The sequence below is a fragment of the Protopterus annectens genome, chromosome 7.part0 (genome assembly GCF_019279795.1).
Source record: "Protopterus annectens isolate FY-2018-M chromosome 7.part0, PAN1.0, whole genome shotgun sequence".
NCBI classification, from domain to species: domain Eukaryota; kingdom Metazoa; phylum Chordata; order Ceratodontiformes; family Protopteridae; genus Protopterus; species Protopterus annectens.
In genome coordinates this window covers 515,389,986-515,412,302 of record NC_056739.1, presented here as the reverse complement: position 1 = coordinate 515,412,302, position 22,317 = coordinate 515,389,986, and the positions used below count along the sequence as shown (strand labels likewise).

Below are 22,317 nucleotides of genomic sequence, written 5' to 3'. Positions count from 1 at the left end.
CTAGTATAACAGGGTTTGTTTTAGCAGACATTTCTGACATATATGACATCTGACACCGAAATGTATTGTGTCATTACTTATTGGCAGAAATCCTCAAATCATAACAGTGATTTACCTGAGAAATACAAGATGTATGATGCACAGACCAAAATTATGAGCCAAACTATAGACATTCTTGCCCAATCTGGTCAGTTGAGAGGGGTGGCTACAGCCAATTGGCTGATGAAACTGTGTAAACAGTCCAGCACCTCAGTGATATACTGGCTGGGGATCATCTGCTTGTCTGTAATTCTTCTTAATTGAAAAGTCATATCCTGGTGTGAGTCATACCTCTCAACTGTACAGGTTTTTGCAGAATGTCCAGATGTTTGTCTCATAATTTTAGTCCATTTTTCGATAAAATTGTGGTTTTCTGGCAAGTTAGTCACAAATAATTAAAGACTGAAGTTTGAAAATAATGACAAAACATTTGAGTTTCAGACTTCATAGCCTTCAGAAAATCCATGCTAATGCAAAACCTGCTATTCCATCAACTTTCTAAGTTTGTGAGAGCAATATTTAAATATCATCCCAATTTTTGGGCCTTTGTCCTACTTTGATTCATGACCTTGTCCAGATTTCTTGCTCTAAGAGGTTGAGAGATATGACTGTGGGTACAGAGCACATTCTACTATGCAGAGATGTCCATTATATGTGTGGTATATTCCACATAGCACTGTAATTTCCAGGTATGTCAGTGGCAGAGCAATATAGAGTAATGCGGTGAGCCAGTGATAGACATTTGTTTATAGGTCGATAGGTTGATATGAGGTTACTAGGCTATTGGCTATGAAGCCCTTATAACCCTTGCAGATGAGAGTGAAGCCCATGTTAAGACATGTCTGCACCCAGAGGCCCTGTCCAGCAAGGACACAAGTGGAATCACAGGACTGTATTTTCTGTTTCCCATGCACTTATACAAGGACCACTTCACAAGGGTTATGGAGGCATTCTGCTTGATGTGAACAGGGAGTGTACTCCATAGATGGGGAGACTGTGTGACACATATCTGTCACATCAACAAGCCCTATTTTATCACAGACCAGATTGATGCTGCACCTACAGGTTGATCGAGTGGGCCTTGACTTCCACATGTGCAACAGTCCCATCAAGGCAGGATCTGGATTGCTTTGTATGCCAGACAGAGGTCACCTCTGTGGAGTCTGTATGGAACTGAGTAGAGGAACAGTGCTGTTAGCCTGCCTGTGTAGGGTAGGTTTTTGGGGTCCTGGATTCTTCCAGTGAGGAACTTCTGTGGTCTCTCCAGCTGCTGCATGTACTTTGTGAGGTACATGCTGAAGGGGGCATTGTAGAAAATAATTGGCCTTATAAGGTTAGAATACATGGATCTTATGACCTCTTTGTCCCTGGATGAGATACCCTTACTTTTGCGTTGGCCCATTTATGAAGCTTTTTGTACAATGGCAGCAACATGGTGCTTAGACTTCAGGTTGCTATCAACCTGGGTGGCCAAATGCCTCACTACTGATTGTGTATGTAGGACACTGTTGTTAATGTGATAATATGTGGGGATGTCAGTCTCCCCAAAGGGGATGATGATGCATCTGCAGGCATTCAGCTTAAGGCCATGTTTCTGGCAGGAGTCATTTGTTTTGGTGAAACCTTGTTGTAGGACGTCCATATCACTTTAGGTATTGATGTCTGTTCCCAGCTTGAAGTCATCTGCCAGCTTGGTCAGCCATAGGCCATTGTTTTTGGCTTGCACCTCAGGGAAGAATATCCCATATACCTGAGGCCCCCAGACCGATCCCTAGGGCATGCCACTCATTATGGGTGTACTGCTTGACTTGGTTACCCCTATTATGATTATGTGGGTTCTATCAATGAACCAGTTTGCTACCAATCTGTTAACATATGGACTGCTGCCTAGCTGACATTGTCCATGTATTATGGCCAAGTGGGGAATAGTGTGTAAGGCTTTGGCTGAGTTAAGGTGGCCAAACTGCACCATCTTTCCATCATCCATGCCTTTGTTGACTGTCTCAGGGAAGTCATCCAGAGTTCAATGACATACCTTCCCTTGAGAAAGGCAGACTGTGTGAGCTCAAGTATTTGGATTTTGCCGATGTCCCTGTTAATGAGGTCCATGATAATCTATGATGATCCATAATGATAATACCTCAGACGGTTTGTGTTGCCATGTTATTATGAGGCTACATGTCAGCCCTAGCTGTCAACCTGTCACAGACTGACATCTGTACAGGCCCATATATGACAGTCAGACACAAGTACACACATAGGTGTTAATTATGCTCTACCAAACGTAGACAGCTGGGGGACTGGTTTGGTATAAGCTTGCTTTTTCTTATGGGTATGACGTCTGCTTCTCCACTGTCTGACATTAATGTTTTGACATGAACCTTTCTTGTTTGGCACATAGTCTGACAGGCAAATGCAATGTTAGGACAAGCAAAAGAGATATACGAAGCATACTTGTTGTCCTTCTGTGACAGCCTGTTGTTCCAGGGGTATGGATGGTGACCAGTGACTTGTTGTCAGTACTGACACAGTAAGGTGGCAACCATTTAACACCTGGCAGTACACTGATCAGGTACCTGCTGTCCTACTAGGCACTGCGTAAGTTACTCTGAGCTGTGTACTGTCCATATGTGTGTCTCCCTGTCCCTGACTTGTCCAGCTTTCCTGCAGTGACAGATATTGACTTCTGAAGAGTGTGTACAACTCCTACTGTAGGTGTAGCTGCATGCAAAATAGTTGGCACAAAAAGTCTTGGAAAATGGACCCTGCCAACCTGTACCTAGGCCACTAAGCCACAACAGTCAAGAGTAAGTGCTGCCCACCTCCTGACAGTATTAACTACACATATACATTGCTCACTGACCCCTCCATATTGTGGACATGCAACAAATTATCAAGTTGATTGTGACAGGCCTGGTAATGTGTGCTCTGCTGCTATTACCCTACAACCATACATGTTACTGCATTTCTATGGGGACACAGGTGTGTTGGAAGGGCATACCTGTCAACTGTACAGATATGCAGATTGTGCAGATGTTGGCTTTAATTTTTGGTTCCAGTTAGCATAATGTTGTGCCTGTCTTTGAGAATACTGGCATATCACTAAAGACTGAAGGTTAGAATGTAATGGCAGACATTTGAGTTTCAGACTTCCTACCCTTCAGAGACTTCATACAACTGCAAGACCTGCTATGATATCACTGTGTAAGTCTGTAAGAGGAATGTTTCATCATTGTCCTTATTTGTGGCCCTTTGCCAGACATTTCTTTATGGTTTTCTATGGCTGACTTGGTGAGAGAGGCTGAGGGGTGAGTATGAGACCCCAACATTGACATCCATGCATGTGACCTATGACTCCCAGCTTATTTGTCCCCCACATACACTGCAGTGAGTTTTGTCACCTAGGGGACTACTGCATACTCTGTGGAAGCCAGTACTGGCCAAACATTTCCTGTTGTCCCATACAGCTGTCAGCTGTCTTCTGTTATCCTGGTAGGCCATTCCATTCCCTTGCATACAAGCAGCAATATCTTAGATATGCTACTAAAATGTGCTACTCCATTCATCTATTGTTAAGAAAAGTGGCTTACCTTGTGCCTGCAGCAGTGGTGAGGATGATGCTTGAGGGCTGACTCTGTCGATGCACGCAGTACACAGCCTATACATGGTAAGGTACAGGTAGTGTGATGTGTGTGGCATCCATTTTATTGTGTGTGCAAGTCAGAGAGAGGTGTCAGTCCCTGGGTCCCTACGGTGTTAGTGTATGTGCTATGCATTGCCTCTTTGCCAAGGCCAGGGCATACTGGGCATGCCTACGTCTGCCTACAGGGGCAGGCTCAGCGGGTTCCTCCTCTGAGTCCCCCTGTGCCTGTGGAGACCTCGGCAATGGTGGGGGGCTGTGTGCCCCTTACCTGTGATGTTTCTGCTGCAGCTGTGTCTGCAAGATCATATTGTGTAGCATGACAGATACTATGAACTTGTGTGCACATATGGCTGGAGAGTACTGCAAGGCTCCACCAGATATGTCAAGGCAGTGGAACCATGACTTGAGCCTCCCAAACACATACTCTATAATGTTCCTAGTTTGTGTCTGTGCCTCATTATGACATTTTCAGTAGGTGTGTGTGCATTTCTGATGGGTGTTATCATCCACGGTTGCAGTACATAGTCAGCATCCCCCACGAGATGGCAATATGGGATGTCCCCCCTGGCAAATGCCTGGTACAGCTTTGAGGCATGCCTTTTGTGGGAGTTGTGATACCTGCCAGGGCTGCCAGCACACACATTGATGATAATGCCCTGGGCACTGCACATGACCTGGCAGTTGATGGAGAGATAGCCCTTGCAGTTAACGTACATTCTGCTGTCTTCACTGGGTGGTGCTTTGATGTGGACATGAGTGCAGTCTATGGCACCCAGTACCTCTGGGCAGTCTGCTACATGGTGGAAGAGATGCATATTGCTGGTCCTCTCCTCAGGAGTTCTGGGGAAATAAATGTGCTCATCGGCATGTGGTTGCATGGCATCCAGGAAATGGTGGCATACCCTGGATGCAGATGCCTGTGAGACCCCCATGATATCCCCAGTAGGTCTTTGGAAAGTACCTGTAGCTAGTATTCTTAAGGCTACATATACCTTTGTTTCAAATGGGATGGGTTCCCCCCTGCTTGCTCTGGGTCTGAGGTGAGGCCGACAGAGCTTGGTGACTTGCTGAAGTATGTCCCTGTCCACTCTGTAGCACTCTAGTATCTACAGCTCATGTAGCCCCTGGAAGGTTACCCTGGGTCTGAATACTCTTCTCCTCCTCAGTCTGGGCCAGCTGTTAGCATTATCCTCCTCACCACCCTCGGTCTGTAGCACATAGAGATGCAGCAAAGCAGCAGCAGCCCCTATCATTTTGTCAGTTAAAACTCCCAAGTGTGTACTACAATGGTGCAGAGTATGTGGGAAAAACAGAATGTAAGGTGTTTCCATACTTTATACTGGTGTGCTGCTGATGCTGCCTGTGTGATTGGCTGAGAATGACACTTTCCACCTGCCAGCTATATTACTGAGGGGTTTAAATGGGCCACTGTGAGTGGTAGAGTTTGTATTAGTGATTTGTAGTTCATTTCATTTATTTTTCTATTTCCTTTTTTTTCTCTATTTCCCCCGTGGCAGGCCTCACAAACTGTTTTAGCTAATGTAAACATTGCTAACTGTGTAGGAGCTATAAGGTAGTGGTATAAGCAGAAGAACCAGCTGACATGAAAGGGGGGTGCGTCATGCTTGGTGTAAGCACATTGGAGCTCAGCGGCTTCTATTTGTGCTCAACTAAGCACAGCTAAGCTAGGTGGTGCGTCTGAGACTGCTTAGCTGTGCTTAGCTGGTTCAAGAAATGATGAGTGTGTTCATGTCCAGGGGAGGGCCCTTTCTGCTGGCAGAATTACTGTTTCACATTTAATTGCCTTTTTACTCAATTTTTTTATTTTCTGCACAATTGCGTTTGCGCGTCACTGCGCTCCACTTAAATGGCCGAAATCTGCCAAAAAAAACTTTTGATTTTTTGCAATTTTGCAATACTTTAGCATGCCAATGGCCATAGTTTTGGCCATTGGCATGCCTAATGAACATAATACATGCTTTACTTTCAGCTGGCATGCCCCCATTTTTATTTTTGCAGAAATGTACACGGTTACTAACCGCATACATTTCTGTTGCGGACACGGCGCCAATACGGATGCCTGTCTGCTTGCCGGATCACAAATTTACCTCATTTGCATGGTTTTCACCAGCAAATGAGGTGATTTGCATTATTCTGTCACATCCATGCTGGAATAGTGCTGGGAGGCTTGTGCACGCCCCCAGCCTTGTTTACTGGATCGTACAGGCTCAGAACTCCGTGTTTGAGCCATGGAATTATGCTTACATGAAGTTTAGCTCCGTGTAAGCTTTACTGAATTACCCCCAAGGTAATGCAGTGAAATAAGTTTCTTTAGTGGTCTGCAGATAAATAACTCAGTTTATCCACTCCTTTTGAAGAACTATCATTCATAGCTATTGGATAGCTAATATGCTGGAGACCTGTCCCAAATGCTACATTAGTATTTGGAAGATATACCTGCTAGAGCTATGCACATGTACAATATGTGTTATAAACTTGATACATTTTGGTAGATTATAACACAAAAACAATTTGTTTCAAAGGAAATGTTACTATTCACACTACACATCTGATTTGTATCTTTATTTTATGTCAGACGTGATCATGTATGCACATGTATCTGTGCATGTATATTGCCATCAAGTCATATTCTACTTATGGCACCCATCTGGGCAATCATAAAAACTATCCCAAGAGTCAAGAGTTTTCATGGCAGAAATACTGAAGGAGAATGACAGGCTTTTCTTTACAACCCTGATCTTTTCTCAAACCCAGATCACTAGTGTTCAAATGCTATATGTGTGTGTGTGTGTGTGTGTGTGTGTGTGTGTGTGTGTGTGTGTGTGTGTGTGTGTGTGTGTGTGTGTGTGCATATATATATATATATATATATATATATATATATTACTATCATAATCTCAAAGTCAACATGTTTTCCACCTAAATAAAAAACAAAACTCCTGAAACTGAAAACAAAATCTAGCCTATATGACGATGTTCGACATTTAACATACCACAATTCTGGTTTTGAAAGTCCATATTTCCTTTTATGTTTTAGCAGGGGGGCAAGCCCTCCTACACCGCACACACACCCTGTAAATTATACATATAAACTCTGAGATCACACTACAGTAAGAAAAGTTCCCTGATCCTCACTGTACCACAATCTGCATTCACAGAGCTGAAATCATAATAATGAATCAAGCCTTACATTCATTATTATGAAGTCGTGTTAATTCAGTTCAGCATTATACATCTTTGAAAACTGCCTTTCACCCACACAACTTTTGCATTCGAGACTTAGCAATTTTGATTGTAAGCTATATATATATACATATATATATATATATATATATATATATATATATATATATATATATATATAAAACAGAAGTCAGTTCATAGTCTGTAAGGTGTATTTCTTTGATTTGTTAAAGCAATGTGAAATAAATGTCAAGAGGGGGATGACGTACAGTATTTTGTAAGTATTATGTGATGTCAAGAGGATGGCATAGAGTATTCTGTATGTTTTATGTGAGGTTAAACAGAATTTATAATACATATTAACTGCTGAGATATAACTGCATAGCAACTATTTAACTTACTTCTTCATTCAGAATGCAATCAATCTCAGTAATGCACAAGGAGAATGTTAATTACTATTATATTTAACATCAAATATAATATGTTTTCTCACAATAATGAAAAATCAACCACCTCACAGCTTTCATCAGACTTCCTGTTCAGCATGACTATTGTTATGTCATGGCAGGCAGCAAGTTAACACAATGGATAAAATTAATAATATTATCATAGTGTAGAAATCATGTGGTGATATTAATGTTGCCAAGTTTGCTGCTGCAAAGGAGAGAATTGAAGCAGCTACCATGGTAAGAAGTGGCAGAGGTCTTATCTTACCCACAGGGAACAAACTTAGGTAATCACAGGTACTTCACTTTTCATCTCTGATGACTAATTTGACATGCATTAAGCCAAATGCCATTATTATGCAAAGCAAACATTGGCCCACTTCACCCACTTCTCAATTCTGTATAAAACTGTTGCTACACACTCTCTATAGATTAGGTTGGTTTTGGCAGTGCAAGGTACATTTCAGCGCAAAGATATCTGAAAATATGAGCATTATCTTGAAGTGCTGTGTGTCACTAGTGCTTATCCTAAGTTGCGCTTCAACAGAAAAACGTAAGTTTTATTAACACTAATGTTTAGTGATGGCTTGAGTTTCTGAAAGTAAGTCCACAGCTTTTAAAGATTCTCTCAAAATATTAATTCAGAAATGGTGCAGTCATACTGTATGTAGGCTACAGATATATATATTTTTTCATTTTGACTTTGCTGCTAGCCAAACTGGAACTGAAACCGTTATGTTGTATTTTTTATTGTTTTGCTCTCTGCTGAAACCCTAAACCTCACTGTAGTGGACATCTGAGTGGTATTAGTAGTTTTGGAGTATGGCTTTTTATAAGAACTGTACAGCAGAAGGAGGACTACAGATTCCTAAAAATAATTTTTTTAAATGTTTGCAGATTAATGCAGCTTATATCAAATTCCAAGCAAAGGTCTGTCTCCCTGCTTCTATGCTAGCTTAGTTGAGTCTGAATTTTATGCTCACCTTGTTCTCAGTATCCTCAGTCAGGTATTGTTTCCTATAAGAAGAGTCACGTGCACAATCCAGTTAGCATGTTATATGGAAACATCACTAATTAATATTTTTATTTTGTGACACTGTACAGAAGTTACTGCATTTTCTTAGTATTACAGCAGTTTGTAGCCCATTTGTTATAATCTCCATTCATTTCTTAGCCCTGACCCTTACATAGGATCCCCATTTCACTTTCTTAACACAGCTTTTAAGTTAGCCTTGTATTACAGATCAACTCCCACAGATCTGGTTTGTAGGAAGTCCTCCCCTTGGCTGGCCTTATTACAGGGTACCCGAAGTACTGCAGAGTGAGCTGTAACCTAATCTAAATTCTACTTTTGAAAGCATAGCTCCTGGAATATATTTACTGTCCTTTTCTCCTTCTTCTGCTTTGATTTCTCCTCCGTTTCTAATACTGTCACAGTTTGCTCCAAAGTTTAAATGAAAAGAAAGCTAAACAGTTTAAAAAATTCTCCACAGAAAGTTTACTTTAAATGTTTTGCTGTATATTTTACTGACAGCTATCACCAAACGTATCTCAGAATGCAGTCTAATGTTTCTTTGACAGACTTTGGTTTGGTTTCTTTGGTGGTTTTGGTTTTTGCAGCATTTCCTTTGGATTTCTTTGACAGACACCGACACCCAAAAATCAAACTACATTACTATGCTTTAATTTAGATAGTAAATCCATTAAGAAAGTTGTTGCACGCAATACCTTAATACCTCACAAGTAAATACATTTGATCAACTGCTAAAAGCAACACTAAAAAAGTAACTTCTCATTTTCAACATTTTTAGTGTTTCTACAGAAGAAGTCTGCCGATTCTATTTTACACCGAGAACGCCGATTTCTCTGGAGTGATCTACAGAATGAGTGCTATCGGGAGATTTGTACCAAAGAGGAAGTCAGGGAATATTTTGAAGATGATACAAAAACGGTAAGATTAAGAATATATTCTGAAAAAATGTATCTGGGGAGGACCTAGTGTATTTCAGATTTTTAAGATATAGAGTTAATTACTTTTTCACAGGGATGAGCTACAGTTCAAGCATTCGTAAGATAGATGTAAAGGAATTCAAGTAGACAAGAGCAGAAAACATGCTTCAGGTTAATGATCACACATTTATTCAGCAAGCAGAAACCTGGGCCGATTGGGAAGGATGACTTATTTTGTTTTTCATTTGGTACTTATATTTTCATAAAGTGACACAAACTCTCATAACCTTTCTTTGGAGGCTAAAAATGTAGTTTTTCAACACATTTATTACAGTTAAAATGATTTTTTTAACATCACATAGATGTCACCTAAGTATCAGAGTATCTATCTCTGTGTCTTGAATGTATGTATACAGTTTTCCCTATTTCATGTTGAACTACAAGGTTACTTTAATCCACAGTAATAAACGAGTTCAGTGAAAGTAGAGCGTTGATGTTGAGAGATTGATTTTTGGGTGCAAAATGGTTCTTCTGTGATCCATTTAACTTTTCTAGTAAACAATAAAGATGGCCAGCTGCAGTCATGAAGTATGCTGAGCTTATACAGTTAAATGGACTGCTGAATGTTTAGTAATGTGCTAACCATCTCTCTCTCAGGCAGAATGTGGTCTGTAGCGATACATTTGGAAAGGGACAGACTATAGCTGCCACTAATCATGGCCATTTGCAGAATAGCTCAAAGAGCTGAACAATTAGCAGTTGTAGTGAGGATGGTTTTTGGTGAGCTTAGTGGGGGGCCTTTTCAGCTGTTCATATAATCTGTCCAAAGGTAGCTTTTATAGTATTAGCAGAACTTATTTGAAAGATATTTTATGTCCTTTGGGAAAAGAAAAAGAAGGCATATTGAATGGCACACATACTGAGGGGCTAGCATAGTGGTACAGCGAGTAACATTGCTGCTTTACAACAAGAGGTCCACTGGTTTAGTTCTCATGTCAGATGCCTTGTGCATGGATTCTGCATGTCCTTCATGCATTTGCATGGGATTTCTATGGGTACTGTGATATCTTCATATATCCCCAAGATAAACAGTAGGTGGACTGGCAACTCTTATTGTTCATAGGTGTGTGTGTGTGTGTGTGTGTGTGTGTGTGTGTGTGTGTGTGTGTGTGTGTGTGTGTGTGTGTGTGTGTGTGTGTGATACAGAAGAAAAGCCTGGCAATCTGCTTCCATTCTTTCATTTTCTATTAAACTCTAGGGAAGCTAGTGGGGGAGTCAGATGCAACTCAGCAACATAAACAAAAGAAAAAAAACACATTAGAAAGAAGAAGCCTTAGGTAAAAAAAACATTTTATTTAGAATGATGAGATATGCAGTAAAAGGGATTCCATATTAAATTTTATGACCTATTTAAATGAATTAGTATGCAGATTTCTAAATGAATAAAAATATTAAGAATGAGGTAATCATAGCTAACTTGGAAAAGGAAATTCAGAAATTTTACAATTGAACATAAACCAGCCCCTGAAACATTCTGATAAAGATTAATTTGACATCCATCTACTGGCTGACATAAAATCAGTATTTTGGCATTTGTCAGAGCACATTTAGAACTCAAGAAAATCATTCAGCTCATGTTACAGAAATATTTTTTCATCTGGTATACCTCCTCTGTAACAGCTGCTGAATTAAACATGATTTGATTTATATCTCCCTTTCTTCTATACACTGATACAGCGATTGATCAGTTACTGACTGCCCTGCAAAGGATTAATTACTGGCAGGGGGCGGGAGCAAATATACAGGTTGGCCCCTTGCTGAAAGGACTATGCATAGAACAAAAAATTAACAGAGAAACATACAGACAGTGAGACAGGTGTTAGTACATGAGATTAAGTCAGCTTAGCAGTGAATAATGCCATGCCATTTTAAAAGATGGAGCAATGTTTTACATATACAATACACTGGTTATTTAAAAACATATATGGGGCAGAGTATTAAATATTAATGAGAATGTAACAACTATGGCAGGAATACATAAATTTAGTCTATTTTTGTATACTCTGCTGATCAGTGTAGTTTTTAAGGGTTTACTATTAAAATTGTGAAGATGCTCTGCAGATGATAAACTCGAAACATGGTTGTTCGAGTTTCCATGTTGCTGAACATCTCCATGTTCGAAAGTTCGTATCATGAATGCACAGTGCATTCGCTGATATGAACTCGAAGTACTGTACAGAGATCGCAGTACAGTGCAGTTTGGGAAATTCATCCCTTTCCTCACTATAGTGCGATCTCAGAGTTGGAATATATAGTTAGCAGGGGGTGTGAGATGTAGGAGTTTAGTTTTCCTGCACTAATACACAGACATCACGTGATGTATTCGACAATAATGTTGAATCTGCTGAATTCGTTCAGCTGAGTCAACATTGTGCTTTGTTGAATGTTTTCTTTTCGCAAGCATGTTTCGGTGTTCTGAATAGGAACTATTTTGTCCCGTGACATTTTGATAGTAAACCGCTTTTAAGCATGATTTCTGTCACACATAATTATCTTTTAAATGTGCTTAACAAAAGCATATTAAGGACACCATAAGTGCTGTTAAGAGCTGGACTTGAGCTAACAACTAACAACAGAAAGTTATGGTTGGCAAAGAACTAATACATGAAGGTATGATAGCTTTTAAAAGCAATTATGACTTCAGGCAGCTATACTTACAAACAGAAACTGTAAAGTATAGAGTACAAAGTGTCTAACAGCTTTTAAAGTGGTTTTACCTTCTGCTAGAAGTCCACTTCATTTCTGTCTGCTGTGCCTCTCAGCTGTCTCAGATTATGCATAATATCCCTAATTTTGCCTCATATTTTTGCCCTGTTCCTAATAAAAGTTTTGATTTTTTTTAAATCGCTGAGGACTGCAACCAATAAATAATGGCAAATATTAGCATTATATATGTTTATTGCTCAGAAAATGCATGATGGTGCAACATGCATTGTCCTATTGAACTTGAGAGCAACATTTAAAAACTCTCTCTAATTTTGATCATTTATTCCCCCCTCACATTATTTTTGGATTTGTCCAGATTTTTTAATTAAAAAAGTTCAAATGTATGCTGCAATTTGTTTGACTGTACTCACTAAGTGCTTTATTGGCTTTTAAAATAAATAAAACACTAAAGATATTAAATAATTGTTCACTCATATACTTTCAATTTCTCTCACTTTTTTCTGTAACTGATAAGATATGGAGGAAATAAAGCATACAGGATTATGACTGGGCCTTTCAGTCATAACCATCTAGTATATATCCTCGACACGGATGCTAAGATTCACCTCTTGAGATTCGCTATCTCAGACATATAAGTTGGTTATGACTGTAGCTGCAGTCATAATCCTGTGTGTGTTAAATTTCATATGTAATGTCAGTGCCTTATGGTGTGGCTCATGCTTGAAAAGGGTTTTTGGAACAGCTCACTTAAACATTTAGCAAATGCAAATAAATAAATATACAAGCCCTAAAATGAATATTACCTATACATATACATTTTAATTTAGCAGGCTGTTTCAAAAAAAATGTTTTTTCAATAATTATACCTTTTGCAATCCATACAGTGATAACCAATACTACTCTGCACATCTTCTTACAACTTTTAATGTATTTCTGAACAGTATATGTTAAAATCAGGAGAACGTCCAAACAGCATCACTGCAGCTTTAAGAAAACTTTATTGTGATTTTAAGTTTTTACTGTCTGCTTTTGATCTTCTTTACATCTCAAATAAAGAGCCAACATCATTAACATCTTGTAAATTGACAAATTCTGATAAAGCAACAGTTCCCTCAAACAAAACTGCAGAAATACTATATCAAAACATCATTTCCATGTACTCTTCTGCAGTCTGAAAATAGCCATGTTTATACAATCAGGAAATATTCCACAGATGAGTGAGAGTGGATTATTTTGTCATTAATCTATGAATCACTGTACAGACAGAGCAGTTTAACACAATGATAAATGGATAAACTGATTACAACCCAAACCTTAAAGAGTCATATCATAAGTATACAATGCTTCCATGTGCTCTGTTTTAAAAATGTGTTAATTGGTATTTAACTGAAGGAACTTACATCTAACAAAAGATTAAAAGTGACAAAAATATAAAGTGACTTCAAACACAAAGATACATTTATATACAATTTTTTTACAAAAGGCATCATGATAGATACATACATTTTCTGTAAAAAATAAAATAGTTTCAGCATGTTAATTGTTGAGTTTGCAAGCAAACAAAAACACTCAGGCCCACGGCATAGATTCCAATAGCTATAGGAATGCTTCACCCTTACTTGGGCTCATCTGTATGAAATATGTGCAAATCCTGGCCAGGATACAAAATGCTTAGCTTATCAAAAAGCTTGATCACTTTATCTGAGGCATATATACCAAATAAGTTATAAGCAGAAGCACAAAATATCCAGAGTGCGTGCATGTAGGAGCCAACCAAAAAAAAAATTTCAAGGAAAAAAAATGGCTTGAATGAAAATATTTTGCAAAACTCCATTTATTAATGCACCCAAATCTATAGAATTTCCTTTCTTGATGTTAATTTTCAGTGAAAAAAATGAAATTGTTTATGTGCACTGGCAAATGAATTCACAATGATTCATAAATCTTTGCTAAAGCATTCAAACAGTCAAAGTCCACTATAGTTATATATATATATATATATATATATATATATATATATATATATATATATATATATATAGAGAGAGAGAGAGGGAGAGAGATACTAATATGTGTAGAAACATCTATACAAAGATCTTTGCACAGCTTCATTTACCCAGCCATCGTGTACAATTCTATGTCTGTATTTTCATTTTTGTATAACGTTTGATATGTAGGGACATAAAAAATTCTCAAGATTCCAGGGAAAAAGGACTAGTAGCTTACCAAGTTCACTGTGATGGTGTCAGACAGACCTTATATAAAAGCCTATAGCCTTTCACTGCCCAATTCCCTTTCCCATATCCTCCATATGATCTTTAATCCTTTTGTTGAATTATACTCCAAGAATATCTATGATGTGATACTTCACATCCATACTCTGTTCTCCTTGAAGTAACATTTTTTAAGTTATTCCCTTACAATCATTCACATGTAACTTTTACCAGTCCTACTATTCATCTGCAACTGACTTTTCCTGTGAAAATGTGCTGGAATACGTAGCTTGGTTCTCATTTATCCCTTGACCTTTCCCCCCTATTTCATGCCCATTTTAATTGCCATGTTGGTAGTCTGCACAACACATAGTGATAGGTACATCTTTCTTTCTTGATACAGCTGTTAGAACTACACACAATGGTACAAATGTAGCCTGACCAAAGACCCACACAGCTGTAGGGTGACTACATCTTCTTTGCTATATCTTTAGCTTTCTCTTCCTGCACTGTGTTGGGCTTTGCCTTTGTCCTTTCACAATGTAGTGCATCTGTCAGTCTAGGAGGGATTAAAGTGCCCATATTTTTTCCACGTATCCCCCATATGATATGCTCTTACTGGATTCCCATAGCAAAGTTTACACCTTGTCCTTGCCTTCTTTTAAAGTTCAACTTCCTCCTATCAGTAACCCCCATCAGCTGTTCTCAGACTTGCTAGACATTGGCTCCTGCTATCCTTGAGGAATGCATAAGAATATTTCCATCATCCCTTAGGATAACATTCCTGTCTAACCCAATGTGTAAATATGCTATAAATGAAACACACAGAGCAGGTCCTACTGCCATGGTCCATCACACCAGTTTTTTTTGCAGATATTTTCCACAATTGATATCCTTTGTTTCTGATAAATGAGACATCTCCCTCTCCTTATTTTAGCTTTTGACTCCAGCCATTACTCAAGTTTCACAAAATTCATGTGAGGTACAATGATAAGGCCCTTGCTGATGTCCAGTTATGTCACATTTGTTGATATCAGAGGTTATATATCAGAATCAAAGATGGACTGACAAGTCCACTGCAGTATAAAATAATGTTGCTGCCCATGTGCAAGACACTCCAGCAGTCTGATAAGCAGCAGCATTTCCTGCATAACTGTGCCCAAGACAGAAGACAGACAGACTGACAAGTTCAGGAGTGCTCTTTTCCTTCCTAGCCCCGTTCACTGTGCAAAGGAACAGCTGTCAGTTCCCAGAAGTACTGCAGTACAATTCTGCCATAGAGGAAAGTAGGCAGTATAGCTAATGGTCTCTAAAGTAAATCTCTCTCTTTTAGCACCATGAAGGCATATGGTCCCTGTGTTTTATTAACCTAAAAACTCTCTAGATCCTTCTCTGCATATTCATGGGTTATTTTCACCCTATTTCTTTCCAACTCTTTCTACAATGTCTTCTGCTACAGGTATTCCAGTCTCCACATCTTTTAAGAATATAAAGACAAAGAACTCATTTAGTACTTCCATCTGACATGGAACCTCCTTGAATTTCCTTGTCCCCTTCAAAGTTAACCCAGCTCTTCTGTCTGAACACTACTTTTTTCAACTGTTTCTACAACCTGCTAACAACAGGCTAACCTGATTATAATATCCCTAAAAGCACATAACAGTAGAGCTTTAAAACGTAAAGCTAGCAAAATGTATGGATAAAAATTGGGGTTGGCATATAAACTCTCCCCAATTATTACTCTGCAGTGAAATTCACCATAACCCTGGTCACTATACTCCAGAGCATTGTGCTGGATGATCCTGTGGAACACCTTTGGGATACCATGCAAGGCCTACTGGATGTACATTCTGATGCTAAAAGTGGTTTTAATAAATTAAAAGAAGTCCACACATTAGAGTTTCTGTCCCAAATGACTCTTTTTGTCATTACTGAGATAAGCTTGTAGTGAGATCATTTTTCCTGCATACCCCAATTAAGAAGGGATAGTATATACAAAAGGGCACATAGTAATGGCAGTAATAATGAACAGCAGCCACACGTGTCCTCATCATACCTTAGGCATGTACAGTGTAGATGGCTAGGACGCATGTATTTTTAGACTTGTCTTTTTCCACTAAAAATGTTTCTTATGGCTGTCTACACATGCACTGAGCCAGAGTCTTCTACATAATCAGTAGGATAAAATATTCTTTAGGTCCAAATTGTATTAAATCTGAGGCTCTACCAGCCTTGTAAATCGACACAAAAATGACGACAATGAAGGAAACAGCTCTCTCCACACCTTTATTATGTAATATAAAGCACTTTTTGTCCTGTCAGTGTTCAGAATTTCGTCAGATAAAAACATACATTACTAATTCCATTTAAAATAACCATTCTCTTAGTCTTGTGATTAAAATAAACCAATGACACCCTTTTATCACTCATCATACAAGTGCTCTTTGGCAATTTAATTCTGCTTGCTGGTAAACCATTAGACCTCAGGAATTTGTTAAAGTGTTCAGATTTGTAAAGTAGCACTTACTTAGTGCTGCCCATTACTCTTGTCTTGGTGGGCTCTGCCTCGCTTCGTTAGCTCTTGCTAACACACAGGCTCTCTCTGCTCCCCTGCCCTGCCCCCAATTACCTACCACCCCCACTACCTCTACATTTATAGTAATTGCAACCACACCGACAGCTCAACCTCACATCACCTCCACCAATCACAGCTCCTCAAGTCAGATCACATTACACCACACCCATTTGCTAAACGACACAATACTTCCAACCACTCTCATTCTCACTAGGCATTATTACATCACTCCACACTACTTACACATCCACATATAGTGCAACCCTATAATTCCTATCCACACCTCCACCTAGAACAAACTTAAACTTTATAACCATGACAATCACACAACAAAGTCTAGTCTGTCTTCTCATAATTCTTTATAACTCCACAAGTTATCACTCTAGCAATATCCCTAAACCTAGCAGCACAACACTATATTATGCACTCTCATATACAGACACCTCACATTATAATAGTATCTGCCCACAATTGTTCAAGAACTATATAACAGGCCAATTCAGATCTAAACACATATGCTCTCATTCCTACTCCAAAAAACACAATACTTTATCACACTCATCATCAAACTCCAACATCTGTATCACCATTTTCACACCAGGCTCACCATAAGTGGGTAAATCCACCCCAACCCAGGCCCAAATCCATCCTCCCCAACACAAACTGCTCCAACACAATTGTCAGAACATAATACCCAACTATCTTCATCCCTGGGCAAATCAACAACAGCAGCAAAACCAACCATCTTTTAATGCTGAATATTAATATTAGAAGTTTAAAAAAAAAAACCTGAACTCCAGGCTACAATAGCACACTACTCCCCACACATAGTTGCTTTAACAGAAACCTGGCTAAATAAAAACATAACTAACTCAGATGTTCTCCCTACCGGCTACAATATAATTAGACAAGACAGACCACTTCATAAAGGGGGTGGAACTGCCTTACTCTATAAGTCCAACTTAACTTTACATCAAATACCAAACTCCTACCCCTCCCCCAAAAATTGGGACATAACTATCTCACAACTTCAACTTCACCCTAAAAAGGTCATCATCACAATTGTGATCTATATTCCTTCCACCTGGTAATACACTTGCTAGCATTGAAGACTTCTTATCCTGGTGTTCTTCCACATACTCACAAGAAACCCTTATTCTGGGGGATTTCAACCTAGATTGGTTCACCTGTATATCAGAACCACCAAGTAATCTAATAAATCTCCATGGCTACCAGCAGCTAGTCCAAATTCCAACTAGATGTGATAAAAAAATTCTAAAAGGGAATCCATCCTTGACTGGGTCCTAACTAACAATCTCACATTGTACCCCTACATAAGCAGTCTCCCATACACCTTAAGTGACTACAACATAATATATTGTATACGTAGTAGACCAAGCATATGTAAAACCACTAACTATAAATCCACTAGAAACACAAAAAAATTCTCTCCTGAGGTCATCAATACTTTACTCTGTAACTGTGACTGGAGCCCCCTAAAAACCCTCCCACTTAACCAGGCTGTAGCATATTTCAATAAAACATTTCTACAACACCTAGACACTGTTGCTCCATTGCACAAAATCAAGGTTAGAACCTCTACAAACCCCTGGCTCATTAAAGAAACCAAACAAATCCTCAAATCCAGAGACAGTGCCTGGCTTTACTATCAAAAAAACAAAGAAGCACAAAGCCTAACTTAGTACCAAGAACTGCGCAACTGTGCAAAAAAATGCATTAGGCTGGACAAAAAAATTCTACTACATGACATTACAAACTAAATGCCAACACAACCCCCCCCCCCCCCAAATTTTGGAGAAATGTAAACCAGCTAGTAAAACCCATCTAAAAGGCTATCCCCAAACCAACCACCCTGACACTAAAGTTCCCATCAAAACACAATTCAACTCCCACTTTGTGAACTCAGTTCTATCCTTAGTATCACAGGACAGTTCTAACCTCACTACCCCCCCTAACACAAATAACACTAATACAAGCTTTACCCTCAAAACAGTTTCCACCACTTCAGTCAAAAGCATGCTTTCCAAACTAAAAACCTCATCAACAGCAGCCTATCTACTCCCCAGCTATTTCTTGAAACTCACAGCAGATGTTATTCCTATCCCAATCTCCACTCTCATAAACAGATCAATTGTTGAAAACTATGTGCCCAAACTCTGGAAAATATCTTATGTTACACCCATACATAAAGGCAGGCCCTCCACTGAACTTAATGACTACAGACCCATTGCTATACTCTTCCCTCTGGCCAAAATCCTGGAAAAATGCATCCATACCCAGGTGCTAAAATATCTCTTAGACAGCAACATCATGTCACCTATTCAACATGGTTTCAGACCTGCCCATAGTACCACTACAGCCCTCCTCTGCTTCACAGACACAGTAAACCATCACAAAAATGAAGGCCTGCAGGTGTCAATTCTTTTTTTGGATATGTCCAAAGAATCTGACGCAGTCTCACTCTAAATCGTGCTAAACAAACTAAACCAATATCACCTATCAAATTCCACTCTTACCTGGTTCCAAAGCTACTTAACTGACAGGTACCAAGCTGTGAAATGGGAAAATTCTCTCTCTCCTCAGCTGCCCATAACTATAGGAGTCCCACAGGGTTCTATTTTAGGACCACTACTATTCACAATCTTCCCAAATGACCTCTATAGCTCCACACAGCATCCATCTATCATTCAGTATGCAGATGATACTACCTTAATCTGTGCTGCACAAAATATTCCCACCTTCCTGCAAACAACTCAGCTAGCATTCTCTGACATTGAAAATTACCTTTACCAAAGCCCAACTTATCCTCAGCCTAAAGAAAATCCAGCTTATGATTATAACCAGTTTTAACAAAAACACTAACAGTCAATTCACTATCTACACCACAAATGCTACTCCAATTGCTCCAGTGGCACAGGCTAAGCTATTGGGAATAACCATAGACTCCCACCCAAAATCTGATAGTCATCTCAACTTAACTATTAAAAAAGTACATGACAAACAGGGATCACTCTACCGTATCAAGCTGTTTCTTACCAACAACACAAGATCAGCCATTGCTCACTCCCAACTTCTATCCACCCTACTTTATGCATCTCCCATTATGACTAATATCAACAAAACTGAATTAAGCAAAATGGAAGCCTGCTATAACAGAATTGCTCGCTTTGCTGCAAGTTGCTCATATAGAAATCATCACTGTACTGCTTTGAGACAGCTCCACTGGATTGAACTGCCCAACTTCCTAACCTAAATCAGCTCTGCCTCTGTCATTCTATTACCTCCCCAATAAGTGTCCTGCCCTCAAAAACCTAGTACAACATTATTCAGCCAAAAGGCCTGTTAGATTATCAAGCAAACTACTACTAGAAGTCACCAACAGCTACAATAGCTTTGGAGACACACTATATAGTAGTTCAGTGGTTAAAAAATGGAACTCTCTCACCACTAGCATGCAAAACACATTGTCTAAAGCCTCCTTTAAAAACCTCATTAGGCAACATCTCAAGCAAAGTTGGCAGTGCCATGACTGCTCCCCAGGCTAGTGAAAGTGTATAAGGTACACATACTAAATCTAGAGTACTCGATAATAGTTTTCACTCTTACTCACAAACACTGGCTAATGTACAATGTATGTACTGTACCTGTGTACTATGTATGTATTCTACCTATGTTCCAAATTTCATCTGTACACCACAAATCTATTAATTACCTTTATTTTTAAATTAATATTTTCTTGTTTGTTCTCTCCACTGTAACTGTTGATGTGCTGCATACCACTGTAAAAACATGTCTATTGTAATTTATGTGTATACCGATCATGTCTAAATATCTAAATGTATCTGTAATTTTTCTGTGTGGAGCTTTTCTCCCAGGGCCTCTGCTGAAAAAGGGCTTTTTCGGCTCAGTCAGACACCCCCGATTAACAAATGTAAAATAAAATCAATAAATAAAAAATCTACAAATTTTAAAATAGTGAAATTAAGATAACCCCTAAAAGCCTGTTTTAAATACAAGTCCCTGTTGTAGAAACAGCATGTTCCATTAATGCAACAACACAGTACTTTTCTACTATCAGATACGTACATTTATATTATTATACATGCTCAAAAATAAATAAAATGTATTAAATTCTTTCCTTATCTTATCTTGTAAGACATATACGTTTAAAAACACACTGACTTATCACATTGATACTTTCTCCCATGAGTAAGCAGACATTATTTAGTACAAATCTTTCCATTTGCAGAAATGCCACATCAAGCAGTTAAGAATGAGGCTGGTTATATAAACAATGCAAAGAAATGAGAAATTAGTTCAAGTAACCACAGAGCAATGATTTCATATAGCTCCAAAACATGTGCGACCATGGAGAACCCTGTAGAAAGACCTGAGAAAAGATCATAAAAAAGAAACTTATTCAAATAAGGGGGTGGGGATGAGACTGCCCACTTAGGTCCACAAAACACTGCAAAGATGAGGGAAAGATGGAGGGAAGGAAGTAATACTGCAACAATGATCATTAGGACATCTACTGTTATGATAAGTTCTTATACAAGTGTACAATGTCCTTCCTTAGATCACTGTTGCAGTATTCCAATATTTGTTGATGATTCCCAATGCTAACAATTTTCAAGGGGAGTAGCATACCTCTCAACGTTTTAGAGCAAGAAATCTGGACAAAGCCATGAATAATGGGGAGACAAAGGGCCAAAAATAGGGACACTTTTAAAATATTTCTCTTATAAACTTAGAAAGTAGATAGAATAACAGATTTTGCTTTGCATTAGCATGAGTTTTCTGAGGTGTATGGAGTCTGAAACTAAAATGCCTGTCATTATTTTCTGACTTCAGCCTTCAATTATTTTCCAAAGATTTGCCAGGAAAAACCACAATTTTATGAGAAACAGACCAAAGTCACAAGGCAAAAATCTGGACATTCTGTGAAAATCTGTACAGTTGAGAGGTATGGGGAGTAGGATTAGGTAAAAGGGTGCTGTCTACCTGTTCTAAGAGAACGGATCTAACAAAGGATGTTATATCTGTAAAAATCATTGGTAAAGCTTCTTGAAAGTCTGCACAGAGGTCTCCAGCAGAATCAGTGTTTTTAAAGAAGGCACCAGAAGAGGAGACTGCTCTTGTACATTGAGCCTTGACAGTGGCTGGCAGGTTTTTACCCTGGAAGGTATAACAAAAGGAGATGGACTTAGAAATCCAAATGGAGGTCATCTGTTTGGAAATACAGCTTCCCAGTTTATCCTCCTCATGCCTCTGTTTTGAGAATTAGGAAAAGGGTAGGTAAATTAATGGACTGGTTTGGAGACAACTCATTTACCACCTTCAGCATAATGAAGGGGTTATCCCTTAAAGGTGACCGTATCTTTATGGAAGAGAAGGAAAGAAGGGGTAGCCATAAGAGCTTTCAACTCTGAAACACTTCCAGCACCGGTGAGAGTGACCAGTAGAACTGTTTTCCATGAACAGAATTTTAGTGACTAT

The 22,317-nt window shown here is 38.9% G+C and overlaps 1 protein-coding gene across 2 annotated transcripts in view; it reads left to right on the top strand.

Moving 5' to 3' along the window:
* The first annotated feature begins 7,769 nt into the window (after positions 1-7,769).
* Positions 7,770-22,317, top strand: part of LOC122806581 (vitamin K-dependent protein Z-like) — a 142,341-nt gene continuing 127,793 nt past the window's right edge. For both annotated transcript variants that reach the window (XM_044077124.1, XM_044077122.1), the window contains exons 1-2: positions 7,770-7,885; positions 9,144-9,283. In XM_044077124.1, the coding sequence (XP_043933059.1) occupies positions 7,819-7,885; positions 9,144-9,283 (207 nt within the window). In that variant the 5' untranslated portion in view covers positions 7,770-7,818. The remainder of the gene's footprint in view (positions 7,886-9,143; positions 9,284-22,317) is intronic.